The following is a 15,736-nucleotide window of genomic DNA, read 5'->3' on the forward strand; positions in this document are numbered from 1 at the left end:
GAACGGAGAGCGGGGCCCGGGGGTGGGGGCAGGAGCCGCCTAGAGAGCTCCACGCGAGGACCACGCAGACCTAGGGCACGCGGAGCCCGACCCAAGTCCTTTCCGCGGTCGCCCACCGCGAGCTGCCTAGTCCAAATCACGAGCGAGCGTGAGCTCAGGGCGCGGCTCACTAGGTGGCCTGCGGGCCGCGGCTCCTCCCCTCACGCCGGCCGGGCCCGAAGGAAGGGCACATCACCTGCGGCTCTGGGAGGACTTTGCCTCCCATGACGTCACGGCTTCTGCGCGAGGGACGGGCCGGAGGACAGCACGTGGGAAGTCCTCCCTGCGAGGGGCCGCCCCAGTCGCGGGGGGGGGGGGGGGGAGACTGGACTTGTCGTCAGGCGAGGCCGTGACGCATCAGCCTGCTCCTGCTCCTGCTCCTGCTCCCCTGGGCCTGCGACACCGCGGCGCCCGCACAGGCTGCACGGCCCGACAGGCGCACGGCCCGCGGCGAGGGACCGCCCAGGACCAGGACTGTGGCCGCCCGCCCCAAGCACAGACACCTCGCTCAGGGACACAGAACATCGGATCCAGCCTCCCGGGGAACAGGCGGCGTGGCGTCGGCCGGCACAGGGCCCTGCCAGCCCCACCGCGCCCCGGCCTCACCCCCGCGCTCGGCCAGGAGCACGCGAGGCCGCTGGAAGGAGTCTCCTCGCGCCCGACCTCGGAAACGGGCGGCCCACAGGGCCCGGGGGCTCCGCCAGGCACGCCCGAGCGTGCGGCCAACAGGCGGCCAGCAGGTCACCACGAGGCCAGCACGGCCAGCAGCCGCCGCCCTGCCCGGGGACACGCTGCGCCCTCCGCGCCTCGCCTGCTCTGGCCCGGCTTAAGAGCGAGCATTCGTTCTTATCATTGGCCCTAACTGTGCCATTATCACTGGGTGAGGATCAGAGCTGCGGCAGAAGGAAGCCCCGCAGCCGTCACGGAAGGATACGGCCAGCTCCGTTCCAACATCTGTCGTCCAGATGCTGTAGAAGGGGTTCGTGAGCTGTACCCCCCTGCGAAGAGAACGAGATGGGAAGGAGCATTAGCCCACGGGCAAAGGGGAGCCACCCCGTCCACCCCCTCGGCGCCTCCGCCCGGCTGGCCCGTGTCTAAGCTCGGCCGTACCGAGCCTGAGGCTCAGGAGCAGCGGGGCCGATGCCTGGACCCCACAGGCTCCCGCCAGCCCCCCACCTTTAGGATGCTCCTCCCTGAGCCGCGGTGGACCCGGGGTGCACACTGAGCCCAGGCCCCCGGCACCTGCTCACCTCTCACACATGTCAAATATGAAGAGGCAGAAAGAGCCGACGGCAATGGGTCCCACCTGCTTCCAGTACCCGGCTATGTGATTCCGCTCATGCTGATCCTGAGGCAAAGCAACATGGAAAATGAGGGAAGAGACAGCAAAGCCGTTCTGGGTCCGTCAGGCCCTCCCACAGCCCCTGCGGACCACCTGCTCGATACCAAGCACACGGCCAAGAGCAAGTCCAAAACCCCCGTTCCAAAGGACGGAGGATGTCTCGGCCCATCCACAGGGCGAGCACAGGATGCCCCGGACACAAAGGGCCTTGCACCCTTAGCAGCCCAAGCTCTGTGCAAGATCACGCATTCACAATTAAATTCTTTGTTTTTCTTTAAAGATTTTATTTATTTGAGAGAGAGTGTGCATGCAAGCGTGAGTGAGGGGGGGTTGAGGGGAGAGGCCGAATGACCAGGCTCCCCACCGGGTAGGGAGCCCGACATAGGCTTGACCCCACAACCCTGGGATCATGACCTGAGCCAAAGGCAGATGCTTAACCACTGAGCCACCCAGGCGCCCCAGAACTAAATTCTTTTTTTTTTTTTTTTTAAGATTTTATTTATTTATTCATGAGAGACAGAGAGAGGCAGAGACAGAGGCAGAGGGAGGAGCAGACTCCATGGAGGGAGCCCAAATGTGGGACTCGATCCCGGGACACAGGGGTCACACCCTGGGCCAAAAGCAGGAGCTCCACCCTGGAGCCACCCAGGCATCCCCAGAACTAAATTCTTTCTTTTTTCTTTTCTTTTCTTTTCTTTCTTTCTTTCTTTCTTTCTTTCTTTCTTTCTTTCTTTCTTTCTTTTCTTTCTTTTCTTTCTTTCTTTTCTTTCTTTCTTCCTTTCTTTCCTTTCTTTCTTTCTTTCTTTTTCTTTCTTCTTTCTTTTTCTTTCTTTCTTTCTTTCTTTCTTTCTTTCTTTCTTTCTTTCTTTCATCTATCTATCTATTTATTTATTTAATATTTTTAATTTTTAATTTTTTAAATTTATTTTATTTTTTATTTTTTTTCCCCAGAACTAAATTCTTATGTGAATTATCACTTGTGTTTGTTCAGGCCGCCGATGCCCAGAGGACAAACTAAAGACTTGGAGGCATTAAAATATGTCAAAAGATACATCAATGTGTCTCATGGTGAGGAAACTACACATATGTTCCCCACATCTCCACTGCAAACAAGCGTGGTTCCTCTGATACACAAAGACGCTAAGAGACAGAAGATGAAGGAATGTAGAGCGAGGAAACGGGGAAAGGCAGAAGACAAATGTCAGCATCCAGGCTGGAGCCCAGGTGGGACCGTGTACACAAGGTCCCCCCGGGCCGCCCACCTCTGCCGCCAGGGGCTCTGGGTGCATCACTGCAGGAGCAGCCCTACGCCCACCCCGGCTGCCCCAGCTCTCAGCCAAGCTGTCTCCCCTCACGGCTCCCCCAGAAGGGCTGCGAGACTTCAGACGCGATGACCCACCCCGATGGAATTCAAGAGCAGTGCACTGCCAGGAGGCCGGCTGCCTGACGGGAGGCCCCGCTCCAGCTGGCAGAGATCACCGCAGCCACAACGTGATGACGGCACCGCTCTTATTTTTATCCACGGCACCTTCAGTGCCTCCTGAAATAGGATGTGATGCCTGTGCAGGCGGAGCCCAGGGAGGTCTGTACTTCAGGGTCACAGGGGTTACTAGGCCGCCTGGACACACCGCCAGCTGGAAAGAGTCAGACCCACATGCTCCGGGGGTTACCTTGGTCCTGGGATGAGCAGAGCTGAAGCCAAAGCAGAAGTGTGTGGACTTTCTGTGAAATACTCACATTGTCTCGCTTGAATCTCACGAAAGCTCTATGCCAGGCCTTTAAAATCCATTTTACAGATGAGGAACCTGAGACTCTGAGCCACAGTCACTCGCCTAAGGCCACCTGCCTAGCTCACAAGCGGTGGAGTCAGAGCGTGAACCGCTGTCCCGACTCCACGGCTCAGTTCTGCAGCCACTAGCTTACCGGCCCGCGGCCTGCCCCTCCATCCTCGGGAGCTCTTACCATCATATGCTCTCCACAGAAGATGATCCAGAAGGACAGGAGCATCGCGTAAAAGATGCCCTGTCGGATGTCGCCGAACAGCAGCATCCAGGTCCAGTCGAATCCGATGGAAAACCATTCCACGGGGATGTTGATAAAAGTCATGGAAATCCCAAGAGCAAAGATGACTCTGATCATGAGAAGATACCAGGAAAGCCATTTTATTCATCCCAAAGGCAGATTTTCAAAACAAAAAAAACAAAAACTCCAAACCCAGTCGCTTGAGAATCAGGATGGTACATATTGAAACTACAGCCACGTGACAGAGTCCTCAGCTCTCACCGTGGGTTTCTACACCGAGGCCACGTGCCCCACGTTGTTCACTCCCCGCGGAATGAAGGCGTGCGACACTAACCCTCCTATACAGCTGAGGCTCCCCTCCTTATGCCCTGCGCTGCACTCTGGGCCCACATCAGATCAGGAGTTCTGTGATGCTGTCCCCTCCTCTGCCTTCATTTTTCTTTTTTTAAAAAATATTTTATTTATTTATTCATGAGACACAGAGAGAGAGGCAGAGACACAGGCAGAGGGAGAAGCAGGCTCCCTGCAGGGAGCCCGATGCAGGACTCGATCCTGGGACCCTGGGGTCACGCCCTGGGCCCAAGGCGGGCGGACGCTCAACCTCTGAGCCGCCCAGGAATCCCCTCCTCTGCCTCCTTAAACAGACCTCACTGGACATAATTATGCTCTTTTACGTCTTCAGATAATCATTAACCTGATCATTCACAACATCCACGATGACGACAATATCCTCAGCGATCATGAACTAGGTGAGCACATTGGTTTCAGTAATAAATTACCCCCAACAGCAAGAAATACAGCTTCTTTTAGCGGCTTGTTTAGTTTTGCGCTTGCTTTTTCCCGTGTTGCCCGACTAACTGCCACCGCTCTATCAAGTATCGTTCATTGTTTAAGGGACTCATTCCTACTTTCAATCACACCTACGGAATGCAAGTGCTGATCACGCAGGGATCTCAGGCTGGGCATTTGGGGAGGGCCTCCGATAACTGGGCGACGTAGGGCTCCTCAACCCATGGAGGAAGACTCGGCGGCGGCTGAGCCACGTGAAGAGTGACCGGAGATACTGGCGACGCACGCACAGGCTGCCACGGGGACTTCTACCCCTGACAGACACGGAGACTGGGAGGCCTCGTGGGTCAAGACCGGGGACGTGGAAGGGCCTTCCAAGCAGGGGAGAGCCTGCATGAGGCCCAGAAGCCTGGACAGCCTCAATCATTTGGGCAGCTGCAAGCCGGACATCGAGGAAATGACAGGACACGGCACCAGAGAAGTAGAAAAAGGCTGAGCTCGTGAAGAAACGTGCCCGCCCCATTAGAGAATCTGAAATTTATCTTGAAAAAACGGAGGCTCCAGTAAGAAGTTTAAACAATGGGGTGACATCATTCATTCATTAAGTAAATTCATACTTCTTGAGCTCCTACTATGTGCCAGTCACTATTCTAGACACCGGGGACATGGCAGTAAGCAAAAAGCAGGCAGGATCCTGGTCTAACGATGCTTGCATTCAAAAGAGGGGAGACAGGGGTCTGAGAGGAACGGTAACTAATGAACTAGGAATATAATGGAGAAAAATAAAGCCAGGTAAGAGAATGGAGAGAGAAAGGGTATTATCTTATAGGCGGCGGATAAGATAAAGGCTAAAGATAAAAGACATTACGGCCGGCCTGAAGGGTATTGAGCCACGGAGGTAGCTAGGAAAGAGCATTCAGATGAAGACAGCGGCAAGTGCAAAGGCCCCGAGGTGGGAGCATGTCAGACGTGTATGAGCCTCATCAAGCTGGCACAGAGGACAGCAAACAAAATCAGGGGTAGCAAGGGTCCAGGTCATCAAGGGCTTCAGAGGTCAGAGCAAAGGAAGTAAGAAGCCAACCGGGAGCTCTGAGTAGAGGAGTGACAAGATCTGATTTACACCAGAAAGGGAACACTGGCTGCTGTGAGAACAGACCACAGGAAGGAAAACAGCGGAAGCAGCGACAGTGGAGAGGCGCGTGCAATCATCCAGGTGCGGAGTGAGAGGTGATGGGGTGTTGGATTAGGGGGCAGCGATGGATACGGTGAGACGCCCGCCCTGCTGGGCTAGATGAGGGCCGGGGAGAAACCCGGGAAGCAAAGATGAACTCCCACTCCCTAACCCGAGCAGCTGAGAGGCTGGAGCTGCCATTTCCATCCCCATTGGACGGGGCTGCCGGGGAGAGGAGCCAGTTAGAAGCAGGAGGGCACAGAACACTGTCCTTGCACATGTTACAGTTTCGGAAAGTGAAGACATTGAATTAACAGCTGGAATATTTGGGTTTAGGGCTGAGAGGCTGAGGGTAAGGACAAGAATGAAGAGTCATCAGACACTAGATGATTTTCAAGACCACGAGACTAGACGCCACTCCAGGAACAAGCAGAGCTAATAAAGAGGAGAGGTCCGAAGACTGAGCCCTGGCTCCAAAGGTCAGGAGGGCGGGAAGCCAGCTGGACGCAGCTCCGGAGACCAAGACGGCCAGCGGAGGAGGAGGAGAACCGTGAGAAGGTGGAGGGGGCTCCGTGGAGAACAAGGAAGTGACCGATGACGTTGAATGCTGGTGCCGAGTCTAGAGAAGTGAGAGCTGAGCCGTGACCATCGGATTAGGAGCGTGAAGGTCACGGGTGACCCTGCCAAGAGCAGGCTCAATGAGGCGCGGGGTGGGCTCAAGAAAGGACCGGCAGAGAAGAGGGCAGACGAGGCTCTTTTTAGGAGGGTTGGTGTAAAGAGGAGCAGAAAAACGGTGCGGTGGCTTCCGGGGGGAGTAGGAAAGGTCAGAGTCTTGTCCAAGAAAGCGAATGATACAGCATGTTTGTAGGGTAATGAGAATAACCCGGCAGAAAGGAAAAATCGGGAACGTGGGACAGAAAGGGAATGTGTGGACGAGGGTATTGTCCTCCCGGAGGTGAGGGGGTCGGACTTAGGCGCAAGAGCGTGTGTCCCCTGTCTCTGTGACAGAGACAGTTATCTGACTCAGACCACGGGCATGACGAGCAAAGAGAGAACCGAGAGCCAGAAACAGGAGAGGTGTAGGATCCCCAGGGTTTAACGGTGATTTGCATGTGAAACCTGAAGGAGTAAGAAGAGTCCAGGATGACCGGGTCCAATCACCAGCCCCAGTAACACACGGACCACTGGAGGCAGGCCCCAGGGACACCAGGCCCACGCGGGCCGACCCGGGGTGCCCGGAGCCTTACGAGGGCTCTGAAACCAGCTCTTACTTCTCCAGAAGCACGGGGGGTCGGGACATCATAGTGATCCTCCTCCAGTACCACACCATGATGATGAAGATGCTGGGCGTGAGGAAGGTCTTCATGGCGAACCACACCTTGGTGAAGCCTCCATTCTGGTGGATCCCCTGGACAGAGACCAACCATAATTTTGAAGGTGAATATATCTTAGTGCCGCTTTCTACCAGCAAATGCATCTTGGGAAGATGCGAAAGGAGCTATTTTCTGCTGAACTTTCAATCCAGAGCTTTAGCACTCATGGCATGGACCCTCTTCACGTTCTCCCGAGCCCCTCCCTCAGGCAGAAATCTAACTAAAAGGCAAAAAACAAAACAAAACAAAACAAAAAAAATGGGCCCAGTCTATACAACAGGAATCCTTACAAACATGATCAAAGATTTTTTCCTAAGTTTTTTTTTCCCCCTAAGGTTTTTTAATCGAAAAATTGAGATATTTTAAGATGCCCAAAATGTTGGGATTGGTAAAATGCATTAAGGCAAATGTATTCAGTGGAACGCTAAGCAGCATTGCCAAGTATATTATATTCTCAATATACTATTAAATGAAAAAAAGCAAGGAACAAATCAGTTGAGTGTGATTTTTTTTTTTTTTTTTTTTTTTTGGTTTTGGTAAAAAAAAACCATATGCTTCCATCTATCTATGCAGGAAAAAGATCTATAAGGAGAGACGTCAAAACCTCAACAATGATTCTTTCTCTATGTATTACAGGTAATTTTTATGTTTTTTTTTTTTTAATTTTTACGTTCTTCTTTTGTTTTTTAATTTTTATGTTCTTCTACATGCTTGTGCTTCCTAATTTTCTACAATAAATACATATTTCATATCACTTTTTTTAGATTTATAAAAAAAGCCTTTTGCTTCATGTTCTACCTTTTTTTCCATGTTAAACAAAATGGAAAGAACCTAAAACGACTGCTTTAACACTTGTGCTTGTGAGGTGAGACATGCTAAAAAAAAAAAAACAAAGTTCATCCTGGTGTTACGATGTCATTGAGACCATTACGATGAAATCTTCAACGGGCACGGTAACTGAACTGCTTTCCACTTCTGTAGTCTCTCGTGTAAATTTAAGCCCCCAGTCATCGTGGGGATATTATTCCTATTTCTCAGGTGGAGCAGCTGACACACGGAGGTGCCAAGGGTGGCCTGGAGCCCCCTTCCGATATCCTTGCTCACACCCCCGTGTCCTGAGCCAGTGTCCCGGGGCCACATGCCGCTTGGGTCCATGAGATTCACTCACCACCAACTGAATATCCTTTATCTCCCCGATCCCAACGTTGATTTTCTTCTTCTCGTTCACAGGCAGCCGGATGTTCAGAAGGTAGTACTTGTGAGCTACAGACCCAATTTCCATGAAAGGAAGGACATCGCATTCGTAGTAACGGCCCTCATACTCTGGGGTCTGGAAGAGAGCAGAGGGTTTGAGGCACAATCACGATTTCCACAGGCTACGTGGGATCGCCCTGACCTTGGCCTCGGGTCACCCGCCCTAACGAGCTAATGCTTAATGGTGCACCGCAGAGCTCCAGGTGACAGGGCACGCTGGAGGCAGGGCGTCCACTGGCTGCTCCTGCCCCCGCCCCCCAAAACCCAGCCACATTTGAAGTAGAACCAGAAATTTTAGATAAAAAGCGACTCTCCTCTATCTCTTAACACTTCTGCGGTTCTCCAGTCCTCATAAGCCTCACATCAGACTAAGCTGGTCTACGAGGACCACAAGGGCTTTCTACGCACAACACATCACTGGAGACCTCGCGGCTGCGTAGACCAGTCAGCTTCTAAGACGTTCAGGGAGAAACCCTTGCTGGTGTTCATCACGCTTTTCGATGACGGCTAATTATTTTCACGGTTTAGGCCTGAAGGAGAAGCTACAAGAAGGTGAAACGATCCTCTCTTTACGGATTTGACAGAAAAAGCAGTCAGTCAGGGAGCACTTAGAATCTGGGGAAGACCGAAAGGGCAAAAGGTAATAATGGGGTTAGTCTGCTAGAGACGCACACTTGGGGTTTTCTGCCCAAGAGGTAAGATGGCAGGAGGGAGCAGAGATTTTATTTTATTTTTTTAAAGATTTTATTATTTATTCATGAGAATACACAGAGAGGAGACAGAGAGAGAGGCAGAGGCACAGGCACAGGCAGAGGGAGAAGCAGGCTCCATGCAGGGAGCCCGACGAGGGACTCGATCCCGGGTCTCCAGGGTCACGCCCTGATGAAGGCAGGCGCTAAACCGCTGAGCCACCCGGGCTGCCCAGAGACTTTAATTAAACCAAATTTAGCCCAGTTTTGAGAAAAAGTCTTAGACTTCCTGCCAATGATTGAAGAGCTACTGCCCAGAGCATGGTTATTAAAGAGTGGGGGGGGGGTACAGGTTGCTTTTGAAAACTAAATTCCGCTCTGACTCACCCAGGACCCTGGGCCTTGCGCCCTGGCCAAGGAGCTGGGGGTGGGGGTACATGTGGGAGTGAGGAGGCAGGAGCTTTAGCAGCCAGGGACTCCCCCTTGGGAAGAGAGGAGTGTCTGCCATCAGCGGAGGGTTTCTGTGCCAGCATCAGTGCTTGCTGGCATGCAGCTCTTGAGCAAGTGTAATTTGTTGTTCCTAAACCTATATTCTCATGACCCACACAAATATTTTTAGGTCTCCGGAGTAAAAAGTCCAGTGGAGAAACCAGAGGAAGGTACAAGGAGTCTGCAGCCCAACATGTGTAGGAGGGTCTCTGCTTCTTTTCAGATCTTGGGGGATTCTTTATTGGACGCTCAGAGCTTGGAGGGCAACACGCAGAATTTCAGCAGACTAATAGCTGGATTTACACATCCATCCTCCCATTCCTCACTCACAGAAGCCACTACTAGTCACTCGCGATAGTTCTTCATCATCGAAGGTTCGAGGGCTCTTTCAGCAGTTGCAGTTGACGACTCTTGGCTTGCAAGATTTAAAAAATTCTCCTGTAGAAAGCTTCCTGCTTCTCCCCCAAACTTCAGCTGCAGACTGGATGAACCTTCCCACACAGATTCCTTCCCTCCCCTCTGCTCCTTTCTTTTGTCCTTCTGAGTCAGGGCCGGTCCGGGGCCCTGCAGGCACTACTGACAATACCCTGGAGGCCCTAATTTGGCTCCAGATGAAGCTGCACCGAGGAAACGGATTACCCTCCGTGGAAACAGCATGAAAAAGATTTTCTAACGTGTTTCCATTGAGGGTCTTGCTTTATTTCTACAAATTGAGAGTTTTGAGAGGGAAGGGAACCAAAACTGAGTGTTAATGCCCTGATTTGTTTCTCGCCCGAGGTCCCAAAGTCGTAGCAACATTGGTTTGGGGACAGGGGCCTTCCACGTTCAGCCTCCAGCTCTGACGGCAGGGAGGAGACAGTGATGCCGCCTCAGACATGCCAACGGCAGGCACGGTGCTGTGCCGAGGGAGGCCTAGATCTGCCCCCGCTGGGCAGCTGTGAAGGTCACCTGCCTCACTCAGCCTCACTGTCCTCCACGTAAAACACGATCCCTGGGGTTCCTTCCAATCCCCCAGGACGGTCCCCGCGGCGTCCCCCACTGCTCGGTCCTCACGGGGGGGGGGTAACACTACCACTCCATGAGACGTTACCGAAGCTCAACAAATCAGATACATCAGCTCCTGGGACCCTGGCCCGACCTACCTGTCTCAGGGACAAACCCGCTGAATCCTGTCAGGGACTCTTCCTATGCAGAGGTTCAGCCTCTGCCAGTATTTAGGGCATTTAAGAAGAAAGACACTCCCCCCCCTTTCCCCCATCCCCCTCAGCCCTCCCCCAACTCCAGCATGAGCCTGTCTAATTAGGACAAATTACAGCAGGTGGCAACTTGACTTTTTTTTTTTTTTCCCTCTCGACTTCACAATCCACCAGGGACTAAAAAGCTTTAGAGCAATTTCTCATTTAATCTTCAGACTCAAGACTAAATTTCAGTGCAATCAAAAAGCAGAGATTTGATGATTCATTTCCTTCACACTTTTCAAGGTTTAATATCTTTCTTGAAAGGGATCAACACATCCTAAAGATAATTAAGCAGCCATCATTAAGCAGCAGTTGCAGGCTTCTTAATGACCTCCTCCTCGCTCTGCTTCTCGGCACCCTCCACGTGTTTAAGTAAGGTGAGAAATGAGTTTTCCCCTTTCCGAGGATGAAATTCCATATGCCAGAGCTTCATATCCTTTAGGTTAGGCATCCAACCAATCTCACCTCTGGAAGATACAATCAGCTTGCAGTGACAGTTGAAAAGGTTTTAATTAACTTCCCCTATTGCATATAGAGATCTGAAAACGTCGGATGTTCCTCTCTCCTGCTACCTCCAGTTCCTCTCGACCGTTCACTGTCACCCGCACAGTATCCTGCCACTCCTAGGGAACCCCAGTTCTGCAGGGATGGGCCACGGTGAGGTCAGGAAAGGCCACTGCTAGGAGAGAAGAGGAACCAAATTCATCAGTGGAGTAGGTATGCTTTCCAAGCTGTCCAAATCCTTTAAAAAGGAACTGACCGAAAAAAATAATAAAAATAAAAAAAATAAAAAAAAAGGAACTGACCTGAAGATGCCAAGTGACAAGGGACATGATCAAGAATGTGCTTCGGTGCACCACACACACACACACACACACACACACACAAAATGAGACCATTCCTGTACCTGAAGGGACGTCAGAGATCCCCTAGGGGCTGCTGCCCCGTGTCAACACCCTTGAGGGATAGGAGTAACACTGACGGTGGCTCCATTTCACCTTCACAGAAACTCTCAAAACTGGGTGGTAAGTGCAGGTCGGGGGGTCGGGATCTCGGGAAGGCGTGTGCGGGAGGACAGCCCCCGCCAGTGAAAACGGCCCCTGGCCAGCTGTGACCTGGTCCTCGTACCATCAAATCTTACTGTCCTCTGAGGGTCCCTGAGTCAATCTCTGCATTTTCATCAAATCATGAAATTAAAGACCTCTGACTATTTTCAGCACAAGAGGGTAACCTCCTTCCCCAACGTCCTTCTGCTGGGTGACTGAATGAGAGCTCCTGGAAGAATCAAGAGAAGACAGAGCCTTGAAAATGGGTTGGAAGACCCAGGTCTCCAGTGAAATTGGATTTCCTTCCTCAGGGCCTCTGTTCGTGTGCGGTGTTCGCTGGGAGTTTTAGTCTTTGTACCTGCACGTTAACTCTGGCAACAGGGATGCCTACGAAACAGAGAAGCAGATACGAGCACTGATCCAATACGAACAGATCCTTGCACCTCAAGATAACTTAGCAACGTTCTTCAGACGCTCTCGGCGCAAGGAACCAAGGGTTTGTTTTTATGGAGGTAGTTCAGAGAAACTACTACATCGCTTCAGACAGGCCTCCTCCCTGTGCGGGGACGTAACATCTCTGCATCGCCCTTTTCTCTACTAAGACAAAGACGACTAACCGACCTCTGCGGTCATGCACACCGGGAATAAGGAACGTATCTACGATCTGTAAAGTGAATCTTCTCTTGTACCTGGAACCCAAAGAGAGACCCCATCAATGTAGACGGCGAGGCATCCTACCTTGGGGGATGTGAAGGTACATTTGAGCTTCCGGGGCACTCTCTCATGGGCCATCTCAGTCCACTCAGCAAACATATCGTCACGGTAAGCCAGGGAGACATCCATGGAAACTTCCGCGTTTTCTCCTGCAAGACAAAGGAGGCACAATTCAGAAACGGTATCTGGGAAGGTAATGGGGAAACAGCTCAAAGGTTCTCACAGGCTCTGCCCTGGAACCCAACGAGGCAAACAGAACACAGTAGTTCCTAACAGACTCCAAATCCAAGTCTCCAAATCTGAAAACTTAAAAAAGTCGCAGGGTGAATGTCCAGGGTGGAGGCCGGTGCCCCCAAGTCCTCCGGAGACAGGCTCTCACCCGCTCTGAAGCAGCTCACATGGGCACACGGGGACTCGTGGTCGACACTTCTCTTTCGGGACTTGCAACACCGGTCCTAGGTCTGTTCCTCGGAGTCACACGGAACAGGAGGTCCTTCCTCCACAAAAGTGCCCCACGTACCTGGAACCCACGCCTCATCTCCTGGGTCTTCTTTCTGACAAAAACTTTCCAACCACCCCCCAGAGACATGACTTGACAGAGAACTTCCGTGCTGTCTCCTGAACATTCCCTAGTCTCGAGGCATCCTTCTTAAGAGTTACTCCCCAAGAAGCTCTCCATATGGGACCTGTTGCTTCCCAAAAGCTCAAAACCCCTCTGCAAATTGTGGGGAAAGTTAATGTGAAAGATGAAGGGTTTCTCCAAAATCAAAGACTTCTACACAGAACATGGTAACGAGCACGTAACTGGGGAAGTGGACGTTCACACGGACTTCCGTATTAGTAAGGGCCGTAGGTGGGTGTTAACTCACCACAGAGCTCATTGAGGAGACTCGACGAATAAAATCACATCTATCCATTTTGTCTATTTTTTACTGGGCTGAGCAAGTTCAAGAATAGAAGAGTCTTAATGGGGCAAAAAAAGGCACGGGTCACATTTCCAAAATGGAGAGGCCGCCGCCGCCACTGGGGCTATGAGACGGGGCTCAGCTCTAGGCTCCGGCACCCGAGCGCGTGATGGGTCACAGGCGGGATGGAGAACAGGTGCTGTCTGGAGAATTCGGGCTTTCTATCCACTGGCCCAGTGTGACTTCCTTAAAGCCAATTTGACAGCGTCCTCTGAGAGCACAAGAATTCAAGAAAGGCAGGAAAGGCGAGATCTGAGGCCATCTGGATCCAGATGAAACCCTCCGTCAACACCTGCACCCTGCTACTTTATTGGTACCACTTCAGTCCTCCGACGTGGTGAAATGGCCATTCCCATTTTCTTCCTCTCCCTCCCGCAACAGCACGGAAAAAAAAAAAAACAAACAAAAAACAGTATAAGGAAAGAAAGGATATTAAATCTCAAGGGCAAAATAATGGTAATGACACAGGCAGACCAGAGACTGCAACGACTTGCTTAAAAATGAGAAATAGATGGGCAGCCCGGGTGGCTCAGGGGTTGAGCGCCTGCCTTCAGCCCAGGGCCTGACCCCGGGGTCCCGGGATCGAGTCTCGCGTCGGGCTCCCTGCATGGAGCCTGCTCCTCCCTCCGCCTGTGTCTCTGCCTCTCTCTCTCTCTCTCTCATGAATAAACAAATAAAATCTTAAAAAAATAAAGAATTAAGAAAATGAGAAGTAGCTGAGGCAGGACCTCCCGACAGCCACAGGGAGGGGACCTCCTGGAAGAGTGAGCCCTCCGTCTGCCGGCCGTCCAGGGCACTCGGGGCCTGAGCACAGCGCTGGCGCAGAGGAGAGGCAGGCGAGGTGCTGGTCACAGGTGACTGGGCCAGAGCATGTGCTGGAGTCAGTGCACCTGCAGCCCCTGCACATCCTCCCACCTGGGCCGGAGGTCGCCGGCTGTGCAGGGACCCAGGGCCAAGCACAGGAGCCGTGGGCCGCCCTGCTCGACAGGCCTCCTGCTGGGCGCACCCACCCGCCGCTCCATCGGGTCTCCACGCTCTGCTACAGGCACGGGCTGCGGCCTTCCCGGCCCGGCGCACAGGCTGGGCCTTTCGATCCCGGGGCTCAGCGCAGGCCTGGAAAGCTGTGCGAGGGGGGATCAGTCCTTGGAGCCCAGGGCTCGGAGCACCACTGGCCGCGACGCCGGCAGGAGGGGCCCTTAACCTGGGACCCACAGTTTATTTAACATTTTACTTATTCACCCGTGAGATGCGGAGAGAGGCAGAGACGCGGGCAGAGGGGGAGCAGGCGCCCCACGGGGACCCGACACGGGACTCGATCTGGGCCCCGGTCACGGCCTGGGCCGAGGCAGACCTCCCCGCGAGCCCCCGTGGCCTGGGCTCTATACGAAGGGAACCCTGCAGCGGGAGCCTCACCTGGGCCCTGGGACGCCCTGACCCGACCCGGGGCACCAACCTTGGAAACGGGGCAGGGGAGCCTCGGACGTGAGGTCAGCCGCCCGGGTCATCTTCCGTCCGTCCGGCCTCCAGTGGACTGAAAGTCCAGCTTTAACGACTGTGTTGCGCGCAATAAAACGCTGGTTTCGTGCCCCTGGTACCGCGTGGGCCACAGGCTCCCCCACAGGGACCTCATGAAAGCCAAGACTCCAGTTTGCCGGCCCTGGGACAATGGCAGGACGCCGAGGCCGCCTCTGGCATGTGGAGGACCCAACCCTATAAACGAGGACACTGGTTCCACCAGTTCCATGGGTGGAGGCCTAAGGTACGGATGGACGCAGGGCGCGCAGAGACCCGGGGCGCCGCTCTCCTCACGGCCCCGAGCCAGCAGCTCGCTCTACTGTGCGCTACCCAAGGCCCACATTTCTCAAACGGCTTTGGAGACACACTTCAGTTGGGTGGAAAATCCACTCGGAACACGGAGAAAGGAGGCGTGGAAAGGCACTAGGGTCCTGCACACAGGACGGCCGTCCTGGTCGAGGCAGAGCTCTGGCGGGAGGAACTCTGCGCTGCAAGGGCGGAGGACCAGACGGGCGGGAAGATGCGTGCCTTCCCTTACCGCGCAGCACCGACCAGGCCCGTTCTTGGGAAGCATGGAACCCTGTCCTGGAGCTGCCCACTCTGCCAAAGACCGGCACAAAGCCACGAGGAGGGCAAGTGCTTTGCATCAGCCGGAAGGGGTGGGGGAGCCCAACGGGAAGAACCCGAGCGCCCCAAGAATCTAGGGCAGCTGCTTAACAGTGAGAACCGGCCCCGGGGGGCGACGCAGAGAAAGATGGGGCCTCGGCGCGCTAATCAGGATGCTTCTCACTTAGACTCGAAACTGGCACTTGCCGGCCAAGACAGCAGAGTGTGCAGGCCAAGAGATGTTCTGCGGTTGTGTGTCTGCCACTTTCTGGATGAGCGGCCTTGAATGAGCCCCAGCCTCCCTGTGTGCGAGATGGAACTCGCTGGGCCTACTTCCCAAGGCCGACGGGACCATTTGATACCCTAAGTACTTGAAAACACTAGTTTCCCTTCCATCCAGGCTCAAGACGGCCGGGTTGACCTATTAACTGGAAATAAAGGGGAGAAAGGGGAGGGCGAGCTGCATTAAGAGTAAATAAAGAAT

The 15,736-nt window shown here is 53.4% G+C and overlaps 1 protein-coding gene across 1 annotated transcript in view; it reads right to left on the reverse strand.

Annotated features, from left to right (window-relative positions):
- The window catches only part of WLS (Wnt ligand secretion mediator), a 92,731-nt gene that overhangs the window by 18,111 nt on the left and 58,884 nt on the right, over positions 1–15,736 (reverse strand). The window contains exons 3-8 of the mRNA XM_072834021.1: positions 12,191–12,315; positions 7,905–8,066; positions 6,635–6,771; positions 3,344–3,512; positions 1,290–1,387; positions 974–1,037 (exon numbers count right to left, since the gene is read on the reverse strand). Coding sequence (XP_072690122.1) covers positions 974–1,037; positions 1,290–1,387; positions 3,344–3,512; positions 6,635–6,771; positions 7,905–8,066; positions 12,191–12,315 — 755 coding nt within the window. The remainder of the gene's footprint in view (positions 1–973; positions 1,038–1,289; positions 1,388–3,343; positions 3,513–6,634; positions 6,772–7,904; positions 8,067–12,190; positions 12,316–15,736) is intronic.

The sequence above is a fragment of the Canis lupus genome, chromosome 8 (assembly GCF_048164855.1).
Source record: "Canis lupus baileyi chromosome 8, mCanLup2.hap1, whole genome shotgun sequence".
Classification (NCBI taxonomy): domain Eukaryota; kingdom Metazoa; phylum Chordata; class Mammalia; order Carnivora; family Canidae; genus Canis; species Canis lupus.